This window comes from Marmota marmota, unplaced genomic scaffold (genome assembly GCF_001458135.2).
Source record: "Marmota marmota marmota unplaced genomic scaffold, marMar, whole genome shotgun sequence".
In the NCBI taxonomy this organism is placed as follows: domain Eukaryota; kingdom Metazoa; phylum Chordata; class Mammalia; order Rodentia; family Sciuridae; genus Marmota; species Marmota marmota.
This window is the reverse complement of record NW_025999900.1, coordinates 42668136-42690537: the sequence shown is the minus strand read 5'-3', so window position 1 is coordinate 42690537 and position 22402 is coordinate 42668136. Positions and strand designations below refer to the sequence as shown.

Genomic DNA, 22402 nt, shown 5'->3' with positions numbered 1-22402 from the left:
CAGACTGACCAGACAGAAAAGAAGAGGCATTCGCAGAGTCTTTGGAGCTCTCGGAGTACTTGAGACCAAGAACAAAGAGAGGACCCCAACCCCACAGCAGGTAGAGTTTTGAGGGACAGGGTAATAGAGGGACAACTGCCTTGTCCAACGGGTTTCTTTAAAAACGTTTATTTAGAAAACTCACCCTCCCCTGCCCGCCTCCCTCCATGCCTGGGACTCAGGCCTCCTTTTCGTCACTGCCTCGGGCCTCCACCCACTTGGAGGTCCAGCACACACCGGGTGGCTGCCACCTGCTGGGAGGCCTTACACCCCTCTGTCCACTACAGTCCTTGCGTCCAGTCCCCGCCTGGGCCTCTGTCACTGGGTCTCCAGGTGGAGAGTCGGCTCTGAGGGACAAGGGCAGTCTGGCCACAGTCTGTGTGTCCCTCCTGAGGCCTGCAGGACATCAGGGGTGGGGGGCTCTGCTCTCCCCTGGTCTGCAAGCTCAGGGCTGGAAGCGCGGGGAGCTGACGTGAGGCTGGTGGAAGGCATGGGCGCTGTAGACCACCTCGGGGGGCGAAGGTGTGCTGGTGGCCAGCACCGAGCACAGGGGCTCATGGCTGCTCAGCACCGACGTGAAATACTTCATCTCCTCCGTGAGCTGCTTGATCTCCTTGCGCAGAGCTGCGTTCTGCTTCTCCAGGTCCTCACTCTCCTGTGAGGAGAAGGACCAGCGTTAGTGATCAGGGTCAGGGAAGGCAGGGCTGGCAGGCTGGGGAGGGTGGGGGAGGCCAGATTCGTTTCTCACTAGCACAGCCACAGAGAAGGGCATCAGAGGGCTCTTGTGCATACGTGAGAGTGTGCACATGTGCATGTACGTTTGTGTTTGTGCGTGCACCCGTATTAGTATGTACGTGTGTACGTGTATATGCATAGATACTGGATTGACCCACTTGACATTGCTGATACTTGTCTGTTTTGACTTCTTAAAAACAGCAATTTCACAAAATGAAACCTTAGCCCATTTTCTATTGCTATAATCAAATACCTGAGGATGAGTAATGTATAAAGAACAAAGGATTTTTTTTTTTTTTTTAGCTCACTGTTCTGGAAACTTGAGGACATGATGCCAGCACCCACATGGCTTTTGGTGCGAGCCCCATGCTGCTCTGTGCAAAGAGGAAAAGTGGACGGGCAAGTGGGTAATGGCAAAGGGACACGTGTAGGCGAGAGAGGGGAATGCTAGTCTTTCTTTATAACAGTCCACACTTGGAAACCGGTCCAATCCCCTGAAAGTAGGAAAAGAGTTGATCCCTCTTAACGACCTAATTCCCTCTTGAAGGCCTCACCACCTCTCAACCCCGTTGTGCTGGAGACCCAAGCTGCACCTGAGCTCAGCGCCTGCACACAGGGTCTCCTGAGCGTCTGTGGGTTGAGAGTGGCAAGTATGTGCCGAGGGGAATTGTGTGGCAGCCCGGATCCTGAGGAAACGCAGAGCAGCTTGTGAGAACATCTTGTACCAATTCACTTCTTTCCGTCCCCTTACGCAATATGTTCCCCAAACGTTCCTAGCATTTCCATTCAGTCTTATGAATACACTCCATGGCTGACTGTCTACTCTGCTCAGATTCTATAACATGAGGGTCTCTGTAAATATTAAAGGGTCCAAGACACCTATCATGTCTCATTCCACTCCTATCTACCCACCAAAGGGTTTTCAGTACACTAGTCTCCTCTTACCCTGAGGGGATATGTTCCAAGATGCTCCTAAAACCCGACATGTACTGTGTTCAGCACCTACTAGTACTCTACATAGCACCCAACATATTCTATGCTTTTTTCTATACATATGCACACATGATATGTTTTATTTATAAATTAGTCCCAATAAGAGATTAGTAATAATTAATAATAAAATAGAACCATCATAACGACATACTTGAATGAAAGTTAGTTAAAATGTCTGAATCGCTTATTTTTGGAATTTTCCACTTAATATTTTCAGACCACAGTTGACCGTGGGAAACTAAAACCACAGAGGGTGAAACTTTGTACAAGGGCAATGAGGAAAAGACCTGTCCACTCAGTGTGTCCGAAGCCTGTGTAGAAACAAAGTCCTTTGTCCAGAAAAATCTTTTCCCAGTTGCTCAGGGAAATCATCTGATATATGCTAACCAGGAAAGCCCAGGTTAAGGAGCGCTGATTCCTGAATACATTATTATTAAGCCAACAATTGAACTCTACTAATTAACAATCACTGAGAAACAATCCCACCTTCAGAAAGCCTGAGAATGCATTTCCAAAGTGATTTTGAGGTTCACCTTCTGTGACTGAATCCTGCAGGTCCACTCTGCTAATTAAGACCCCCAAGAAAGGGGGTGTGGCTCTGGAGATACCAATAAATTACATTTCAGTTGAAAAAAACAACCTGGTATTTGGTGACCAGGTTTTACTTTTCTAGTTCTAGTTGGTTTAGGTCAGTATTTCCAAAACTTGCCATATCACAATTAATTTGAGGGCTCAATTAAAAAAAAAAGCCATAGTTACAATCCTTCCTGAAATCTAGAGACTGGGGTGTTAGTGAGTTTGAGATTTGGAGGGCAGGGGTCTAGAAATCTGAGTTTTCAACAAGTATCCCAGTTCATTCTAATGACCAGGCAAGTTTGAAAACCCTCATTAAATGTGATATTAAATTTGTTTTAAGCTGGGGTTGTGGCTCAGCGGTAGAGTGCTCGCTTAGCATGTGTGAGGCCCTGGGTTCAATCCTCAGTACCACATAAAAATAAATAAATAAAATAAAGGTATTTTGTCCAACTACAACTAAAAAATATTTTTAAAAATTGTTTTAAGTGGCTGGGCGTGGTGGCACACGCCTGTCATCACAGTGGTTTAGGAGGCTGAAACAGGAGGATTGCAAGTTCCAAGCCAGCTTCAGCAAAAGCTAGGCGCTAAGCAACTCAGTGAGACCCCGTCTCTAAGTAAAATACAAAATAGGGCTAGAAATGTGGCTCAGTGGTCAAGTGCCCCTGAGTTCAATCCCCGGCCCCCTCCCCCAAAATTTTTTGTTTTACGTATCCAAGCACTTATTCAAAGTGCCCATTTAAGTACTTGGCACATCATATGGACTCTAGTGTTTGTTGATTGACTGGCTAACAACATCAATTGCTGGCATGAAGAAGTTGGCTCAGAAATTTGGTGGGCGGTGATCAAATGTAAAATAACTTGACTTTTAAAGTTTGCCCTAAATAACCCATCGAGAGCATGAGAGAGCTAGATGGAATGCGTCGGTTACGCTGCCCATCATCTGGCCCCACATCCCCCATGGGTTCTTTTTTAAGCCGCAGAAGAGCATACACATGCGGGCTTGCCCATCATCCAAGTTTTTGTCTGTTTTCGTTTTGGGGTTTTGTCGGGGTGCTGGGGATTGAACCCAGGGCCTTGTGCGAGCTGGGCAAGTGCTCCACCGCTGAGCCACAACCCCAGCCCTTTCATCTGTTTTGAAGGACAAATGCAAACACTTTCAGCCTGAGCCTGACATTTCCTGAAGGAGGCTCTTAGCTAGAAAGTGTGCCTAGGTCAGTGCAAGGAAACCCCCCCTCTCTAGAATGGAGCTGGGGGACACCAGAAGCTGGGATAGGTCAACCTGTTCCCTGCACCACTGCTTGTTTCCTGGCACATCCCAGAGGAGGTCATCCCCCCTTTCCGGAAAGGTAAGATGAAGCAGTAGCTGAGTGGGGGGGGTGTCGGTAAGACGGGAACTGGGGGCCGGGAGCCCTGGCCCCTTGCTCGAGCCCTTTTCCTCGCCCCCTCTGAGAGTTTCCACTGGTGACAACATTTACTGTAAGTTTGGTGCTCTGAAGAGCCTGGGCAAACCCCAAGGCAGGAGGGAGGGGCGGGTGGGCCGGCTCTGACCTCGCCACCTAGAGGCAGGCCCGGCTTTCGGGAAGTGACAGCAGGCCCTTCCTCCCTCCCAGGCAGGGCCCAGCGCTCTCTCTAGATTTCTCCTCTGCCCACCCCAGCCCTGCGCATCCCAGAGGGCTAGAAAGCGGCATAACCACTGCCCGCGACCCCTGACCAGAAAACAACCACCCGTGACAAGACACTTGTCTTTGCCTTGGGAAGCCCTGCTAGGGCCCCAGAGGAACCCGCCCTGCCAGCCCCCTGGGGCCGTGCAGCAGCCAGACTCTTACACAGAGCTCAGGCTGCACTTCCCTTGCGGGAGGAAGTGGCTGATCTGAGGCCCCCGTCCCTCCACGTTGCTGCCTGCTGTCTCTTCAGTCCACTCTGACACCCCTGGGGACAGTTTTGCCCTGGAAAGGACTCGCATGACTAAAGAGGCAGGAAAACAGACGGTGGACGCCCAGTCCCTTAAGTTGCCCGCGTGGGCTGCGAACCCAGAGCTCAGAGAGCGGGAAGAGGGAGGGAAAGTGGGGCTTCTGCTAGACAGTCAAGTAGTGGATCCAAGGACCCCGGTCCAGGGAGGGCCAAGGGGGCGTGGTTGGCCTGTGCTCCTACCACACCCGAAGGCTTCCTTTGTGGGACTTCAGAGAATGGTGGGCAAAAGTCTCCAGAGACTACTGAGAGTCCTCAGCACCCTGTGGTCTCCCAAGAGAAAGCCGGATCTTGGTATTGGTGACTCTGAAACACTTGCATGAGGACCCCAAGGTGGCTCACCTGGCCAGCTTCTCTGGAAGAGAGCTATCTAGAAACCACACCTTCCTCCAGACAGAGTGAGGGTCCATGGTGGACTCCATTGGTGGTTACCGGGGATGGGGATCCGAGATCCTGGTCCTGGTTTGGTGACCCTGAGTGATTCACTTTCCCTGTTGATTCCCAGTTGCCTCAATTTAAAACAGGAAGACTGGATCAAATCAATGAACCTCAACCTTCACCATACCCTGGGATCCCCTGGGCGTTAGCAATGGGCGTACGATGCCTATTCAGATTTCATAGTTCTGGGGTGCAGCCTGGACATGGGCTTGGTAAAGGCTCCCCAGAGGATGTGACAGGCAGCTAATGTTGAAACCCACAGTCCCACGAACTTACTGAATCCATCTTCTCTCTTCAAACTCGTGCCAATGTTTACGATTCAGCTTCGCCTGTGGCGTTACCTGTCACCCAATGACACTTCTGTCATGAACCACAACCAGCTAAGGAGGAGGCTTCCTTGGGCCATGGGAACATTCTGGGAAATCCCCTATTGGAGGGGCTGATGAGGGGGGTCACTTAAAGAGCTTTCAAATGATGGGGAATCCCCAGGCACTTCCCTTATACTCAGGCAACCAAGTTGGGACGAAGACTAGGGACAGGCTGGCATTTCCAAGCTGGGCTCTGGCCCAAAGCTCTAGCGGGGACTCCCCAGGCCTTGTGGGTGGGCTTGGTCCTCCCTGCCAGCTCTAGATTAGTGCCTTGACCTTCTCCTTGTACCTTCTCATCACAATTTCCAGAAGGGCCAAAATAGTCCCTGTGTGTTTCCTCCTCGACAGAAGGTGCTGTCATCTATTGGTAGGGTGACCTTTCAGCTCACACCCACACTTAAATTAGAGAGTGGTATTTGAAGTTGGTCCTTCCCAGCCAGGTGTGTGTTGGATCTCATCAGGTGCCACCAGCCCCTACACATCAAATGCACACAGAGGTGGGGCCCGCCATTCTTGGAGAAGGCTTCAGATGGAAAGATATGACACTTTCCAAGCAGTTGGGGGATCTGTGACTTTATCTCCTGCCATTCCTGGGGATATTAGCCCCAACCCTTGCCTCTCGCCCTGAGAGGAGAGAAGAGGAATTGCCAAACCACAGGTCTTCTCACTGAATGACCTATGTACCTATTTTGGAGAAATCTTCATTCCTCTAAGTGCCTTTGTCACTAACAGATGTTTAAGCCAGAAGGGCCACCCTCAGGGGCCTGTATAGAGTCACAGGGTTAGGAGGCTGTCACCCTATTCCTTGGCTTGTAGACTATGGTTTCATTGACCTAAAACGCTGGTTGGCCAGCTCAGCACCCCTCCTGAACTCCCTCTCCCTTACTTTCCTCTAGAGACACCAGAAAAAGAGTCACTCAAATACCCAGCTTCCTTTGCAGTGAAGGTGGCCATGTAACAGAATTCTGACCAAAGAGACGGAATCAGAAGTACAGGGTGGGGCGAGGGGGCAGGGAGCAAAGCTTCCCTTCCCCATGAAAAGGCCAAGCCTTGCAAGGACACGAGGTCACCCTCCTTCAACACAGATGGGTGCCTGGAAGTTCAGCGGCCACAGTGCACCTCGGGGATGAAAGCCAGGAGCCAAGATGACTGTGCAGAGTGAGGCGCTGGGTGCGCCCCTGTTCTAGCCTGCTCTGGGGACTTCTGAGCCTCTTGTTATGCGAGAAAACCAAACTTCCACTCCAGGGCTGTCTATTACTGGGACCAAATGCAATCCCGACTGGTACCTCCAGTTAGGGAGGTTGTCACCAGAGAGCCCAGTTCTAGAAAACCACAGAATGACTAGGAATTGCCATTAGAGCAAAGGTTTGATGTGTTGGTTTGGTTTGTGCCATCAGGCCTCTGGCTCAGAGTATCTGGGTAAATGCCAACAGAGTTGCCCCACGGGCCTGCTCCTGATTCAGGCTGCATGCTGCAGTCACCTGGAGGGCACCAAACAGTCTTCTGGACTTCACCGTCCCCAGGTTCCAATTTCATTGTTCTGGGCTGGGTCACAGGAAGCCAGATTTTAAAAACGCTTCCCAGAGGAACCTCTTGTTCAGCCAATTTGAGAATCATGTTCTTAGCAGAGACCTCTTAAAGATAATATAATAATGACAGTGTTTAACTTTATTGTATGTATTTATATATTTTTATTTTATAAACAAAATGCACTGTGCACGCATGCACACAAACACACACTCTTTTCACACACACACACACACACACACATACACACACACGGGATTGGACCAAGGGGTGCTTAACCATTGAGCCACATCCACAGCTCCCCTGCCCTTTTTTGTTTGTTTGTTTGTTTTTAAAACAGTGTCTTGCTAAGTTGCCGAGGCTGGCCTTGAACTTGTGATCGTCCTGCCTCAGCCTCCCAGGTTGTTGGTATTACAGGCATGTTCCACCAGGCTGATTTTATATTTTATATTTTTATTTTATCAAATACATTTTATTATATAAAAGTATAAAATATAAATACAAAGAATTTTAAATAGTTGAGAGAACACTTCTAAGTTAAACATTTTTTTCCTAAAAGAAAATGCCCATTTAGACACTTTGTTATTCTATCACTACTGTATTTGGTAAATACAATTTCTAATAGTCCAGCAGTTCATTCTTATGATGGACAGGCAAGAGGTAGGGAACCTGGTCAAATCTCAATAATTATAGTTTTATCATATTAGTTCCCCTTGAGTTCTGTGAGGGCAGGAGCTACTGCTGTTGTCTTCACTGTTTTGTCCTCTGTGACAAGGACGGTGCCTGGCTCATAGTAAATGTACACTAAAATCATGTTCATTTGACTGCCAACTTGGAACCTGTGATCATTTACCCAAACCTAAGAAGTACCTATGAGAAAGTATACTAATTAGACTTATGATATCCACAAGGGAATATCTGACCCAATATTCAAGTACGTTAATTGCTTTTGCTTTATGACTTGGGATGGTTACAAAGGAACTCCACTCACAGAACTCTGACATCATTTCCCCAGCTTGAACTTGACCTTCCCCATCCCAACCAGACAGACTCAAGCACTGTGGTGAGAAGCCACGACAGTGAAACAGCTGGCGTTCCTGAAGTTCTTATAAACAATCAGAAAGAAGGGCAGCATGTTCACGCATGAGAACATATGGAATGATGAATAAGAAAAGGCTGGGCTCTCCAACCTAAGGCCCATCTCCTGCCTCACATCTTTAGACTTACTTTTCTTTCGAATGCAGAAGAGAAAATATAGCCTTGCTTTGTTTTTAAATTTGCTCTTACTTATCCCAATGAGGTGCCATTGCTTCCCATTTTGTAATCAGAATTTAGGCTGAGAGAAATCTCCAAGCCAGGGTTAGAATCAACTTTGTGGACCCCCACCCCAATCCAGTCCTTGCTTCCACTAGCTCAACTGCCTCCATACGACTTCATTCCCACTATCTCTGCTCCACCAGGCGTCTTTCTGATGCCTCCCCCTGGGCTTGGCTGCAAGGTTCTGCTGAAAACTCCCTTTCCCCAGATCCCTCCACCTCTTTTCTTTTTTGGTACTGGGGATTGAACCTGGGGCACTTTATCCCTGAGTCACATCCCCAGCCTTTTATTTTGAGACAGGGTCTTGCTAAGTTGCTGAGGCTGGTCTCAAATTTGTGATCCTCCTGCCTCAGCCTCCAGTGTGTCTGGGATTACAGGTGTGCGCCCCCATGCCTGGCTGACCTTGCTCTTTTATTTGCATTTGATTTCCAATTTTAGGGCCTCGGAACAGCCTTCCCTCATCACTATTGCATCCTGTCCCTTAACCACTTTCAACCTTGCACTATTTCATTTTCTTTGAACCGTTTTTCACGTGGTGTGCTTAATGTGTTCATTTATTTTTCCGTTTTCTAGACTTGAGGTTGAATGTAAGGTACATGAAATCAGGGTCCCAGCCTGTCTGGTCGCTGCTACTATATTCTCAGTGCCTAGAACTGACCATACCTGCAAGGAGGAGACAGGAAATACTTGCTGAGTGGATGAATCAATTCTGCAGACAGACGTGAGCTCCTGGGCTGGGAATAGGGCTCTTCATGAACAACGTTCTGCCACTGCCACCCTCTTAGTGAACAAGAAGGCCTGTTCTTGCACCAACCAAGGACCCAGAAAATCTCTAAGTTACAGGGTCCTCAGTTGCAGGACATTGCCTATTGGCCCTAGGGATTTGGGCCCTCAGCTTGGATTTGAACTTGATCATTTCCTTTGAATTTCCATAAGAGCTCTGGGTTGCCTTCCTTGGTTCCCCGAAGTCTAGGGTATCTAGATATTTCCTGGGACTGTCCCAGCTCACACTTGCTGCCCTGGTATAATATTTCCTAGTGCCCTTTTTCACTCTCAAAAGAGTTCCTATTTGGAGGATAAATTATAAGGTCTCCCACCAAAACCTGACCCCGAAATTCTAGCTTAATGATATCTTTTCTGTTCTCTTAGTCAGTTTCCTCCAGAGTTCCCTGGACTCTCTATTTGGCCATTTCCTCCTCCTCCTCCTCCTCCTCCTCCTCTTCCTCCTTCTTTTTTTAACATAAAAATGCACAGTATGTGGGAGCTGGGGTTGTGGCTCAGTGGTAGAGCACTCGCCTAGCTTGTGTGAGGCACTGGGTTTGATTCTCAGCACCAGGAATAAGCAAATAAATAAAAATTTAAAAGATCCATCAATAACTAATAAAGAATATTTTTAAAAAATGCACAGTATGACTACATTAAAATATATTTAAGAATTAAAAACACCAACTAACCAAATCATATTATGTACATTTATAAAAATGGCAAAATGAACCCCATGATTATATAAAATAATGATTTACCAATAAAAAATAAATTTTAAAAATTGGAAACACCCATGGTCCTGGTCCCCTAACGTACCTGCTTTCATTTGTACATACTGTCATCTTGTCCTTTTAAATTAGCATGCCTACTTATTTTTACAAAATCTCAACCATAGTACATATACAATCAGCGTTTTGCTTTCTGTTGTCACTTTGGCACTCCCACACGGTAAGTACCTATAAATATTATTTTTAATGGTGATATCATGAAATTGATGATCCACAGTTTACTTAAAATGGTCTTCTAATGTCGGACCTTTTGGTTTCGATCACCATCTCAGTGGCATAAACAATGCTGGAATGAACACCTGGATGCGTTTTGGATTTTGTCTTTGTTCAATTATTTTCTAGGAACATATTCCTAGGTGATAGATTATCAGAGCAAGGGACAGACAAATCAATCCTCCTGTCACCAGAAATCAATACGTGTTATCCATTTCACAACAACTTCACAACAATCTCGTGTCAAGAGTGTCTGGAACTGACAGTATCTGCACAGAGCAGTGGCTTAGTGCTCTAAATTTAAATCATTTCTTTTTGCCTACCAGCTTTATGAAGGTTTCTTAATTTCACTTTAATGTTACAGTAATCAATAACTAAGGAGGAAGAGCGACTTTCTCTGCATCTGTCTCAATGTAGCATTCTCAACCACAAGTGATTTTCCCTCCAGGGGACATTTGACACATATTGTGAGTATTTTGGGTTGTCAGAACAGGGGGAGGGAGTGCTATTGGCATCTATTGGACAGATTGTAGATTTTACATTTTGCAATGCACAGGATAACCACACGCACACAACAAAGAATTACTGGACTCAAAATGTCAATAGCCAAGGTTGAGAAACCTTGCCTTATTGTGTATCGTTTTCGTAATCAGAATACAAAATCAGGTTATTTTCATTTTGGTAGGAAAAATGTTGTGTAAGATTTCAGTTCATAGCCTCTGCCCACTTACTGATGGGAGTCTTGATGTTTTTCTTTAAAAGATTTTTTTTCTCAGTATAAATATTAAGTATTTATTTAATTTGATGCAAATATCAAATCTCCCCCAAATCTCATTGTCCTTTTAATTTTGGGTGACTACTTTAAAACCTTTTTTGAATAAAGAAACCTGCAGGCTTCAGCGCCCCTTGACCTTGAGCTCTCCTTCTGGTCTCTCGCTGTTTGAGTGTTCTGGAGATGCTGAGAGCCCAGGCTGTCTGCGCATCTGGTTGATGGCCTAGTTCTCAGCGTATCCTTTGCAAAAGGACCTGTGGCATCAACATCACCCACCTAGCAAAGCTCTGTCCAGCAAAGTAGCACAAAACAAAAGTAGAACGATGGGGAGGCCAGAGGTTTGAGTTCCTGGGTGTCCTTGAGAAAGTTTCTTCGTTGGCCACACGACAGGTTGGCCTGAAAGATCTCTGAGTTTTCTTTGAATTCTATCATTTTAGGAACAAGCAGTATGACCATAACCATTACCATTCCCTTTAATAGGCCTCCATGTGGGCCCATGGTGAGCCCTTGTACTGACATCCCACCCTCTTCTTGTGGGTCTTGGGCTTCCCTTTGAGCAGCCTGGGCTCTTTGGGGAGACTCTCACTCTTCTCAAGAGAAGAAAGGAAGCCTGGCTACTGCTGGCGGTGCCCGGGGAGATGTCTCCTGAATAGCAGCTGTCATTTTGTGACCTGGGCCCCGTGATCCTTTTAAGACTGACTTCTTTATGGTCTCCAGATCAGTCCTTCCCCAAACACCCTACACTTCGCCCCCAGATCTGTCCTCCGGGGGATAAGCAGTCAGTGGTGAATTGCCTTGGCATGTCTTTTTCCCCAAATAAAACAGTCAAAATTTTAGACTATTTTAGACTGCTTCTGATTTTTTTTAAATGGCACGCATTCATTATAATTTTAAAAATGCAGAAAAGTACTCAAGGAAGGCTACTGAAACTCAGCCTCTCAGAAACAACTACTATTAGCATCTTGGAGAATATCCTTCCAGACATCTCTTTATATGTGCAACTGTTCCCCAAACCACAGATTTAACTCACATGAACAGGATTATACTCTACATGTTCTTTGTAATTTACTTCTTTTTTTTTAACTCAATGCTACCCCACTGACATCTTTTAAATTGGTACATACAGATCTTCATGATAATTTTAGATACCAGCATAAAATTCTGTATAAGTGTATTATAATATGCTAATCCATTATTGTTATCCAGCTGCCCAATTTTATAGCATTATCAAACACTTTATTAAAATGTTTACTATTCATTCCGGGCATGGTGGCACACCCCTTAATCCCAGTCGTTTGGGAGGCTGAGGCAGGAGGATTGTGAGTTCAAAGCCAGCCTCAGCAACAGTGAGGTACTAAGCAACTCAGTGAGACCCTGTCTCTAAATAAAATACAAATAGGGCTAGAGATGTGGCTCAGTATTTGAATACCCCTGGGTTCAATCCCTGGTATAAAAAAAAAAAGTGTTTACTATTCACAAATACTGGTAAACTGAGTATCCTTATATATAATTTTTCTTCAATCTCTTGTAAGTGGAAATAGTATTTCAAAGGTTATTCTCATGTAAGATGTTAATGTTCATTGCTATACAACCTTCTCAAAGAACGGTTTTAATTGATATAGGGATATCTTTACTTTCTTGGCCAGGCCTATTATTAACAGATGGGGAAAAGTGTGAATTTTGGAGGACATTGTTCTAAAAAATAAAAAATAAAAAACAGAAAAATAAATTCAGGTAGAGATTCCAAGAAGTATAGAGTCGAGGAAGATGAACACATCCTCATGAAAGACTGGAGAAAGAGGCAGTAGGGGTGGGGAAGATGGGTTCTGAAGATGCAGCTAGGTAGCCTTGGATAAGCTGCCTAACCTAATGTAAAAAATTATTAAATAAGGCTTTGGTGCAGGTCGAATGAGATACTGCCAGCCGAGCACTCAACACACAGTGCTTGATACCCAATCATGCTCAATTATTGTGTTTTAAAAAAGAAATTGATAGCAATGGTGGCCCAAGAGAGGTGTCTCTTTTTCATGGATGCTTCACTGATTTTACATTGAATGTTTTAAGGGTAGATCTATCCAGAATATTCCTTTGGTATTTCATGGACCTATAACTTCTCTATGCCAGTAAAGATTAGGCATGGTCTCCCAGAGAGAAAAAGAGCTCTAGGAGTAAAACAGGACCACAAGCTGCCTTCTCTCCCAGGGCTCCCCAGAAAGCCAAGAACAACAGTGCCATTCTACAGGAGGCCCATGGGTAACATCTTTACTGAGTTCCTTCATTACTCAATATCCCTCTAATTGTAAATATTGCATTTCTCACAACATTAGCTCAAAGATTTGTTGTTGCCTAATGTACACTCAATATTTTTCTGTTGTATATGATATTACAATGTATCCAGGAACTTGTAAACCTCTCTTTTCCTAAACAAGTGTGAGATTCCTTCAGGCACCAGCCCCATCTAAAGGATGTACCTGGGTCCTCAGCTCCCAAATTTGGCCCTGTTACTCTAACTTGCTTCCAGTTCCACCCTCAAGGCCAGATCTGACTTCCAGTAGCACATCTCTGAGCTAAATTTGCCCATGGTCTCCATCTCCTCTACCTTTAGTCTCTTCACGAACCAGGCTGCTTCTCTTTTTTTTTTCCACCCACAGAGGATTCATCCCAGGGCCTGCGCCTGCTAGGCAAGCACTCTACCACTGAGCTACATCCCAGCCCTTTTCATTTTTACTTTGAGATATGGTCTGGCAACTTAGCCCGGGCTGGCCTTGAACTTGAGATCCTCCTGCATCAGCCTCTGGAGAGGGGAGGTTACAGGTGTGTGCCACTGCACCTGGCAACAATACTTCTTCATTAATCTCAATTCTCTTTCCCACTGACTCAACAGTCATTCAAAATCCTCCATGCTGCGAGGCTCCCAGGAGCCACTACAGTCAACTGGGATGGCTACACAACGGAAACTGGTTTGCCTTCCCTGATGGTGGCTCATCTAGTACTGTGGACCTTAGGGTCACTCACTCAAATCCCAAACAACATTGGGTTCTCTTGAAGGACTGAGATCTTGATGTAGGAAGTTCAAGGGTTAAAATGTCACAGTAGAGAGCTGTTTGATGGGTGGTATCATAAGTAGAAAAGAAAGCATTCAATGCATATTTAGCATTGATCAATGTCAAGAATTTCAGTACCTATATTATAAAAATAAAAGCAACTGATTAAATAAAAAAGATTTAAAAAGGAAAGTATCTCTCTCTTAGACGTTTATTCCCACTTTTCAGAACAAAAAAACCAACAATTTTTTGGGTAATCTATTTGAAAATTTCTGTTTGTACAATTATGTACAAAGAGTTTTTCTTGTTGCTAAAAACACAGAGTGGAAAAACCAGGCCATATTTACACTTTTTTCCTTTAAGAGTATAGAAACTTGATAATCTTTTCAGATCAGCACATTCAGGTGAAACTTATTAATAGCTCCTCAGTATTCCACTGAATGGACAAACTCTAATTTACTTAAGCACTCCTTTACTGATGAATATTTAGCTTGCTTCCAGTCTTTTCTCTAAGAAACAATGCAGCAATGATTATCTTTAAATGCACAGCGGTGGATAATCTGTGGACATGTTTGTGCGTAGACTCCTTGATGCTGACCCACAGGACATGAGTGCTCATAATTGGAAGGGGCATGGTCAAGCTGCCCTCCACTGGGGGTGCACCAACTGTACTCCTACCGGCAGCATGTGATGGTTCTGCCTTTCCATTGCCTTGGCAACATCATGATTTAGCAGCATTTTATTTTTTTGCCAATCTGGCAGAGAAATCTCACTTTTGCTTTAATTGGCATTTCCCTATATAAGTGAAGTCTAGCATATTTGCACGTATTTATTTGCCATTTATCTCTCTCTGGAAGTCACCTATTCATAATCATTGCTCATTTTTCTTTGGGGTTGTTAATCATTTTCCTATTCATAAGAGCTTTCATGTATTAAGTAAACATACATTTTTTTGGTCATAAATGTTACAGATATTTTCCCCCCAGTTTATCATTTGCCTTTGAGTTAGCATATAGTATTTTGAACTATATAGAAGTTTTTTCACTTTTTAATGCATAAAGTTTATATATATCAATTTTTTTCCTTTGTAGTCTCAGGATTTTTATTTTATTTGAAAAAGACTTCTTCAGGCTAAGATCAATTTTTTAACATGCATGTTTTTTTTTCCCCCAAGTTTCTTTCTTTTTTGATTTAATCTGTCTCTGTGTGTTATATAAGGAATGGAGGGTCCATTTTTTCCCCTTTTTCCCAAGTGATGAGTCAGTTGTCCCAACTCTATGGAAGAATTCTGCCCTCCCTCAGGGGAATGAAATGTCATCCTGGTTGTCTTGAATTTGTTCTAATGTCTTAGGAATTGTCACAGATATTTGGCTCTTAAATTTTAAATTTGTTTTTGGGTCTGTTTCTGTAATCTGTTCAATGTTCTGTCTTTTCCAAATCGTTTCAGCTTAGTCTGCTAATCCCTCATTCCCCTTCTTCTTTAGCATTTTCTTGGCAATTTTCAGACGGTTCTTTTTCACTGGGGATTTAGAATAGCTCATCTAGTTCTTCCCCAATTCCCAGAAGACCCTACTGAATTTTTATTGGGAGTACATTAAATTTATAGATTAATTTAATGAAAATATTAACTTTACATAATATACATCTTTCTATTTAGTTTTTGAATTTTTAAAAAGTCATTTAGAATCATTTAAATTTTTTAATTAAACCCTTCATGATTTTTGTTAAATTTATTCCTTTCTCAAACATTTATTGTTTTAGTCGTAGGTGAACACATACCTTTATTTTATTTTTACGAGGTGCTGAGTATCGAACCCAGTGCCTCATGCATGCTAGGCAAGCACTCTACCTCTGAGCCACAACCCCAGACCCCTTTCTCATATAATGGTGGTGGTTGGGATTTTTCCTTCCATTAAATTTACTAATTTGTTATGGTTTGCATGTAGGAAAGGTATTACTTTTTATTTTAATTTTGGAAGCTGTCTGTATTCTCTTATTAGTTCTAATGGTTTTTCAACTGATTATCTTGGATCCACTTATTTCGCTGCTGAGATTTTTAGGAACTAACTGGGCAAGTCATGCCTTTCTTCTTCTAGTTGACATCTGTACTGTACCTAAGGGACCCTACAGTTGCCCGTGGGAGAAAAAGAACTAAGTATGATGGGCACTTGTGTGAGACATCAAACTGAAAGAGAATCAAAACTGTATGTAGACTCTGTTTTTGTAACAATTACAAAAAGAATCACTTGATCCACTATGCGTCACCTTGGTTCATTTTGTAACACAGTCATCACTAAATGTTCTTTCCCTCCTGTCATTTTAAAAGGAATCGATGTGTGTTGGTGGGAGCCATGAATAGGACAGCTACTCAAATGTCCAATAGCCAGAATCCCTTACTCTCACTGGAGAGATGAGACAGTTGAAACCAGGAAAACAATGTCACCCCAGCATTTGAGGCTAGACCCCAAGACAAGCATGGCCCTTATTTGATACCATAATTTCTAAAGCCTGGTCTGCAAAATTTTGGATGAGTCCTTCAGCTAGAGAAATTCGGTGCCAGAAGATTTCATGTATAGCAAGCGTGGAAAGGGGTCAAGGGCAAACCCAGCCGTGAAACCTGACTCAGGTGGTGAATAGAAGCTTCTACCTGAATTACAAATGTGATTGAGAGGACAAGGTATGGGAAAGAAGGGTGTCTGTTGACCAAGAGGAAATGAACAGTGCAAACCACGGCCAAGCTCTCTGTCTGATGGTGAAAATTTACATGCTGCTGCCCAAAGCTCCCACCTGAAGCCAAGAAAAACAAATTGCATTGACAGCAGTCCACAGGCTTGCTGCGTAGACTCCGTTGTGATCTGCTCACTGGGAGAAAAGTGAAGATGAATGTTGTGGTGCTCAAAAGAAAGAAGTGGGTGAGGAGTTTGAGCTCAGATGTGGGGAGAATGAGAACATTCTAGAGATTGAGGCTGGGGTGTGACGGTAGATATGCTGACCCCATGACTGGAGGCTCCATTCACCTACAAGTTCCAGAAATTACCCCCAGGTAGTCACAACCAGTATAATTAGGCTCAATCTTTTGGTTCTGACTCTTGTTTTACAGAGGACAGCCGAGTCAGAGATGGAAACCTTGCTGCTGCAAAGAGGCACATGTTTCTGCTCATTGGTATGCACCCGAGAGGGTGGACGGACACCAGGGGGTTAGATTTATAGGGAGATAGGGTGCAGCTCAAGATGAGGGGGGGACCTCTCCATATGTTAGAAGAGAGGGAGCTATCTAGCACTAGAGGTTTCAAGATCCTTTTCTTAGGCATCAAAAGTGCCTGAGCCGGGTGTGATGGTGCACGCCTGTAATCACAGTGACTCAAGAGGCTGAGGCAGGAGGATAGCAAGTTCAAAGCCAGCCTCAGCAACATAATGAGGCCCTAAGCAACTTAGTGAGAACTAGTCTCTGAATAAAAAATTTTAAAGCGGATGTGGCTCAGTGGTTAAATGTCCTGGATTCAATCGCTGGTACCAAAAAAAGAAAAAAGAAAAAAGTGTGCCTAAACATTTCAGCCTTAAAGAAATCTCTCAACCCTGAGATTCTGTGAAAATCTGTGTGTGTGTGTGTGTGTGTGTGTGTAACTTAGTTGTGATTTTTTTTATCTTACTTCTTATACTATTAACTATTATTATCAATCTTGTAATTAAATTTTTGGAGTATTTTTGTATGCCAGGCACTGTGTTGAGCTCTTTTTCTGCACTTCCCTAGGAAGCAGTTACTGTCATTTCCCATTCTATAGATAAGGAATCAGAGTCTAAGGGAGATTGGGAATGACTCTAGAGTCAGTCACACAGATAATAGATAGCAAGTGGCAGAGCTGGGATTCAAACCCTGTCCTCTGACCACCGAGCTGCTGACCTCTATTTATTTTCCATTTCTTTTTTTAAAAAAAATATTAAAAACATATAGAGTTTATAGTAGTTTGCCTGTCTCAGGACATTGTAAACTTGTACAAAAAAAGAGAAGCTTTTAACCTTTTAAGTTGATATTTATTTGTTTGCTTGGTTTAATAAGAAGTAGACTCAGAGAAAGTGATGGTTCGTAGATGTTCACGTTTAAAATAGCAAATGGGAGTGTTTCCATGTGACTCTAGGCCACAAAGAAATCAGAGGGAGCATGTCAGTAGCAGAGACGCCAACAGCTTAGCATTTAGACTGTTGACCACAGTTAGTACAGACTTGCTGTTCATTCATTTTTTTTTCCAATTTGACACATATTTATGGACTTAAAATTGTTAGCTTGCAAAGGAGGATATACCAACTACATTTCAAATAAAGCAAAAGAACCAATCAGAGAGGTTGGTGCAGCCTATTCTTGGTTTCCTGACAAAGATGAAGAAACATCTTTTGTTCCCTTTAAAACTATATATTATTATTTGTCCTGGGGATTGAACCCAGAGGCACTCTTAAGCCACAGGCTCAGCCCTTGTTAAAAATGTTTTATTTAGAGACACGGTCTCACTAAGTTGCTTAGGGCCTTGCTAAGTTGCTGAGGCTGGCTTTGAACTTGCCATTCTCCTGCCTCAGCCTCCCTAGTCACTGTGATTATAAGCATATGCCTGCACCTTGGGCAAAACAGTATCTTAGTCTTGATGAGGTAAAAATAGTCATGCTAACTGGTCAGGTGCCATGCTAATCATCCAAATAAACACAAGCGTATTCATTTTTTGGTACCAGTTGTACTTCTTTTTACCATTGAAAGAAAGTACTAGAATATTCAAGATATGGGAATGTTTCTGGAAGGACGGGAAGATCCAGTTGCTAGAGGAAGGGATGAGGGGATGGAAGAGGAGGGAACCAGTGAAGTAAGAGCTGGTCAAACAAAGAACCAAGTAGAGGCAGAGTCAAAGGGGGAGGGGGAGGATGGGGAGATGCGGAGGAAGCTCTGCTTTATGAAGCACACAGCCGGGAGTCAGAAGCACTACTAAGACCTTGGGCCACCAGTGGAGCTGCCCCCCGGCCCCACCCCGTACCCTTGTGCCCAAGTCGAGAGTTCAGCCTGCTCTAGAAAGGCTTGGATCAAGAGGTAAGGATGGGCACTAGACCAGATGTTTGCACTTGAACTTGTATCTTTCACATGGGGATATCATTAATGATAGAAATTTCAAAATAGAACTTTAATGATGCTTAGAATAAAGGAGTAAGATGTAGCATTCTGTGGACTTCCTTGTCCCAAATGCAAGGACATTTGGGTGGTTCCCCAGCTGCCCTCCAAAGGGATGAGACTTTGTGTGGTCCTAGCACTGTAGGATAACAAGCTCCCCAAAGCACTTAACATCTCAATTCCTCCCCAAGTCAGTCCACCTTCTGCTCTCGGTGGCTTATGAGGACGGAACTCTCTCTGGCTATCCCCTCTCCAAGCCAGTGATTCTGTCTTCCATCCTACCCAGCCTCTGGGCTTCCAACACCCAATGTGTCCACTCCTTGACTCTTCCCAGGGAGAAAGATTCATTTCTCTTTCAGCCTCTGGCATAGTCTCTGCTACAGAATTTTTCAAATACATCACAGGAGAGCTTGTCCTCCCCACCTTAAAGCCCTCACCCTCCTCTTACTCTCCCCACCTACACATCCCCACACAGACAGAATCAAAGCTGTGGTCCAAGGGTCCATGGGTTTGGAGAGCAAAGCCCAAGCTCTCGGCACTCACCAAGTGCAGGGTGTCAGCTTTCTGTGTCTGCCTCTGTCGGCTCTTCTGGGCTGCAATGCGATTTTTCTCCCTTCTCTGAACTTTTCTTACATCGTCAGAGGAGTCCTAGGAGGTAGAGATAATGGGAATTAGGAGTTTGCTCTTCTCTTCTGAAGTAAAGTAGGCTTTTGTGGTACTTGGTATCCGCCCATCCATCCATCCATCTTTCCATCCATCCTTCTATTCTTCCACCCATCCACCCACCCTTCCATCCATCCATCCATCCTTCCATTCATCCTTCCATCCATCCATCCATCCATCCATCCATCCATCCATCCTTCCATTCATCCTTATATCCATCCATCCTTCCATTCATCCTTCCATCCATCCTTCCATCCATCTATCCATCCATCCAACCTTCCTTGTCTTCATCTCTTCATGCACCCATCCATCCCCTTATTTTCCAAAAGCCTGCAGCCACAGGAGCATTCTTTTCCATACCCTGTTACACATCCTCAGGTCTGTCTATGTCTTATTTGGCCAAAAACTATAGGAAGAAGCATGAGATCTCGAGGCCTCAATGGGGCTGTTTTGAGCAACAATGGTGAAGCCAATGAAGGCAGTGTCTGTCGCCTCTCCTCCTCTTCAGGGCTGCTCCACCCTCACCCTCATACACACACACACACACACACACACACACATCTATTTCTCCTAGAACCCCCTTGCTGTTCTTTTTGGCTGTTTTCTTTTCATCCCCAAACCTTGTTGAGCATCTACTATGTGTCAACTTCTGCTCGAGTGTTTTCAGAGGTGCTCTTGTTTAATTTCCCAGTTCTGTGAAGCGGGCGTCATTATTTCTGTTGTACCCGGGAAGAACCTGAGGCCCTATGAGCTGGCCCAGGAGCTCACAGTAATCTGGGAGTATCGCCCCTTGCGGTGCTGAGTCCAAAGCCTTCCCAAGACCTCCTCACCACCAGTGACCTCACTGTTATGTATCCCATGAGGTCTTCGGCCACACCCGGGGGGGCCAAGGGCCCCAGCCCAGAGCTGCCTTTTCTTTTCCTTCATTCCCTTCATTCTGCTCAGCCAGTTTGACATTTCCCACGCCCGGATCAGAACGCCCAGTACAAAAAAATATGCCAAAAAGAATGGACTCATTAGGGAGGCTGCCTGCTGTCGGGGGTCAAGGGTGGGTGCGCGGGAGGATATGGACCCCGGGGTGTTCTCTAATTACACCCTATGATAGGTATGTCTTCTGCTTGGCTGGAGAGGCTGGCTCCAGCTTTCTCCGCGATGCGTAGACGCCTGAGAGAAGCCCAGGCAGCTCCCGCCGGGCTCCCTCGCACCTCCCTGCTGGCCAGAGGGCGCAGATCCCAAGCCAGACTCTGCGCTCCCCAGCAAGTGCCGCACTCCCGGGTCATTGCAGTCGGAGGGCACTGGGTGAGACAGGAGGGCGTGCTTTTCCTCTAAGGGGCACGGGGACCAGATTACCATGGAAGCCATGAGTAATTTCCTTCCTAAGAAAAGTACAGCACAGACTTCCAGGCAGTCCCAGCCACTCCGATACCATCTTGAACTTGGATGGTCTGCCCTCTAGAGGTCTCCACCGGGACTTCTCTCTCGGGTTAGCTGCTAAGGATAGATGCTCTCTGTCTGACATTTACCTTCCTTCGTTTGGGCTGGGCATTTTGAAAGCCCCTTGGATATCTATGCTAAGAAAAGAATGCAGTTGTTGAACCTCAGAGGTGGGGAAGATTTTAATCCATGGAGATAGATACGTTGGAGGAGAAGGACAAGGACTTCCCTGGGGCGGGATGTTAAGGATGTGGCAAAGAGGAAGCCCCCAGGAGCCGTGAGGTGAGTAGAGAGCCCAAGGTCTTGGCAATTCAAGCTGAAAACTCTTGACTTGGAAATCAATCTAGATTCTAAAATCTCCCGGAACCCCTGCCTCAATTCCCTCCTTTCCCAGAGCTGAGGTAAGCTACTAGCAAATGTCTCCAACAGGTTCCCAGGGCCATCTCCCCTTTATTTCCTTCCTCTTGTCCAGAAGCCACTGGCTGCAGCTCCAGCATCTCTCTCCCTGATGGCAGGTGTGGGGACAGAGGCAGCACCTCAGCAGAGATCGCCCTGCGCCAGGTTCCTTCTCCTCCCATCAACTTGTTCCCAAAGCCCACCTTGACCCCTTTTCTCTCATGCCCTTGTGACTCTTCCAGGGAAACGACACATCCAGGATTTGGGCTGTGCAGGCAACTTAAGGCTCCTCCGGTCACTTTTCCAGTGCCGGAGAGAAGAGTGGACCACTTCCTCTGAGTTATTTGACATTCATCCTCCCCTTTGCTACTTAGAAAGCTTCATGGGGGACACCTGCAAGGCAGGGACAATGGGCACCATTGGGGAATGGAGAGGAAAAGATGCTTTGGCAGAGCAGAGGCCACTGTGCACGGCTTCACTACAGATGCCATGTCTCAGTCTCATAGAGTGTTCATGCCACAAGCCACTTCCTCTCTCTGCAGCTCCCTGAGCAGGACAAGAAAGACTGCCCGGCTTCCTGCCCCCCAGGAGAATCCGAGGGTAGGAGAGAGGGAGCGGGGACCCTACCTGCTTGCCAGGGGGAGGCGAACGGCTGAAGCTGGAGTCGCTGCTGTCGGAGCTGTGTGGCATGGCTGAACTCTTCCGGGCTCTCACACACGGCCCCAGATGCCTCTGGGCTTTCGGGTCACCAGCTGGCCTCCCTTCCTGGCTGTCCCTGGGCCACCAGCCCTCCACCCTCCACAGGTGCCTCCCCTACTGGCCCTGCAGCCACCTCTGACCCCTGCGTCCTCCTTGCTCTGGGGTGCAGGGGGACTGCTCCCCACAGGGACATCTCGCTCACTTTGGGGCTTGCGCGCGCTCTCTCTCTCTTGTGGTTTCTGGTAATTCATGCTGGAAGTCACGTGGGCGGAAACTTCAACAAGTTAGAAGGTAGTCGGAGAGAAAATACATATCTGGGAAAAGACCCAGAATTATGTGAAAGAAAAAAAAATACACCGAACCCCAGAAGCCTTCTGACAGTTTGCAAGGCAGAGCAGCTCTCTTCAATTGATGAAGATAAAAGAGAAAAACAGGCCTCAGGGAAAATCCCCAGCCAGAATGAGCAAGTCAGGCTGCTGTCAACATGGCAGGGAGGACAGGGCAGCCGGGAAAGAGTTTCC

At 45.5% G+C, this 22402-nt stretch overlaps 2 protein-coding genes across 5 annotated transcripts in view; one reads left to right on the top strand and one right to left on the bottom strand.

The window, feature by feature from the left end:
- LOC107149406 (guanine nucleotide-binding protein G(I)/G(S)/G(O) subunit gamma-10-like) overlaps positions 1 to 22402 on the top strand; it is a 55855-nt gene that overhangs the window by 22671 nt on the left and 10782 nt on the right. The window contains exons 1-2 of one of the 3 annotated variants that reach the window (XR_007345908.1): positions 20774 to 21068; positions 21725 to 21782. The exons of 1 other annotated variant lie outside the window; for it this stretch is intronic. The gene's annotated coding sequence lies outside the window, so the exon portion shown is untranslated. Of the gene's footprint in view, positions 1 to 20773; positions 21069 to 21645; positions 21783 to 22402 lie in introns of those variants that run through there. One more of the 3 variants, XR_007345907.1, reaches the window with a different exon arrangement.
- Batf (basic leucine zipper ATF-like transcription factor) lies at positions 153 to 22215 on the bottom strand. Of its 2 annotated transcripts, none has more exons than XM_015494182.2 (3): positions 21810 to 22215; positions 19233 to 19337; positions 153 to 694 (listed from the first exon to the last, which is right to left on the bottom strand). In XM_015494182.2, the coding sequence occupies exons 1-3, from the start codon at positions 21870 to 21872 to the stop codon at positions 485 to 487; spliced, it is 378 nt and encodes a 125-aa protein (XP_015349668.1). In that variant the 5' UTR covers positions 21873 to 22215; the 3' UTR covers positions 153 to 484. The 2 variants fall into 2 exon arrangements, with proteins under 2 accessions (XP_015349668.1, XP_048655008.1); XM_048799051.1 differs by lacking the exon at positions 21810 to 22215 and adding an exon at positions 19713 to 19845.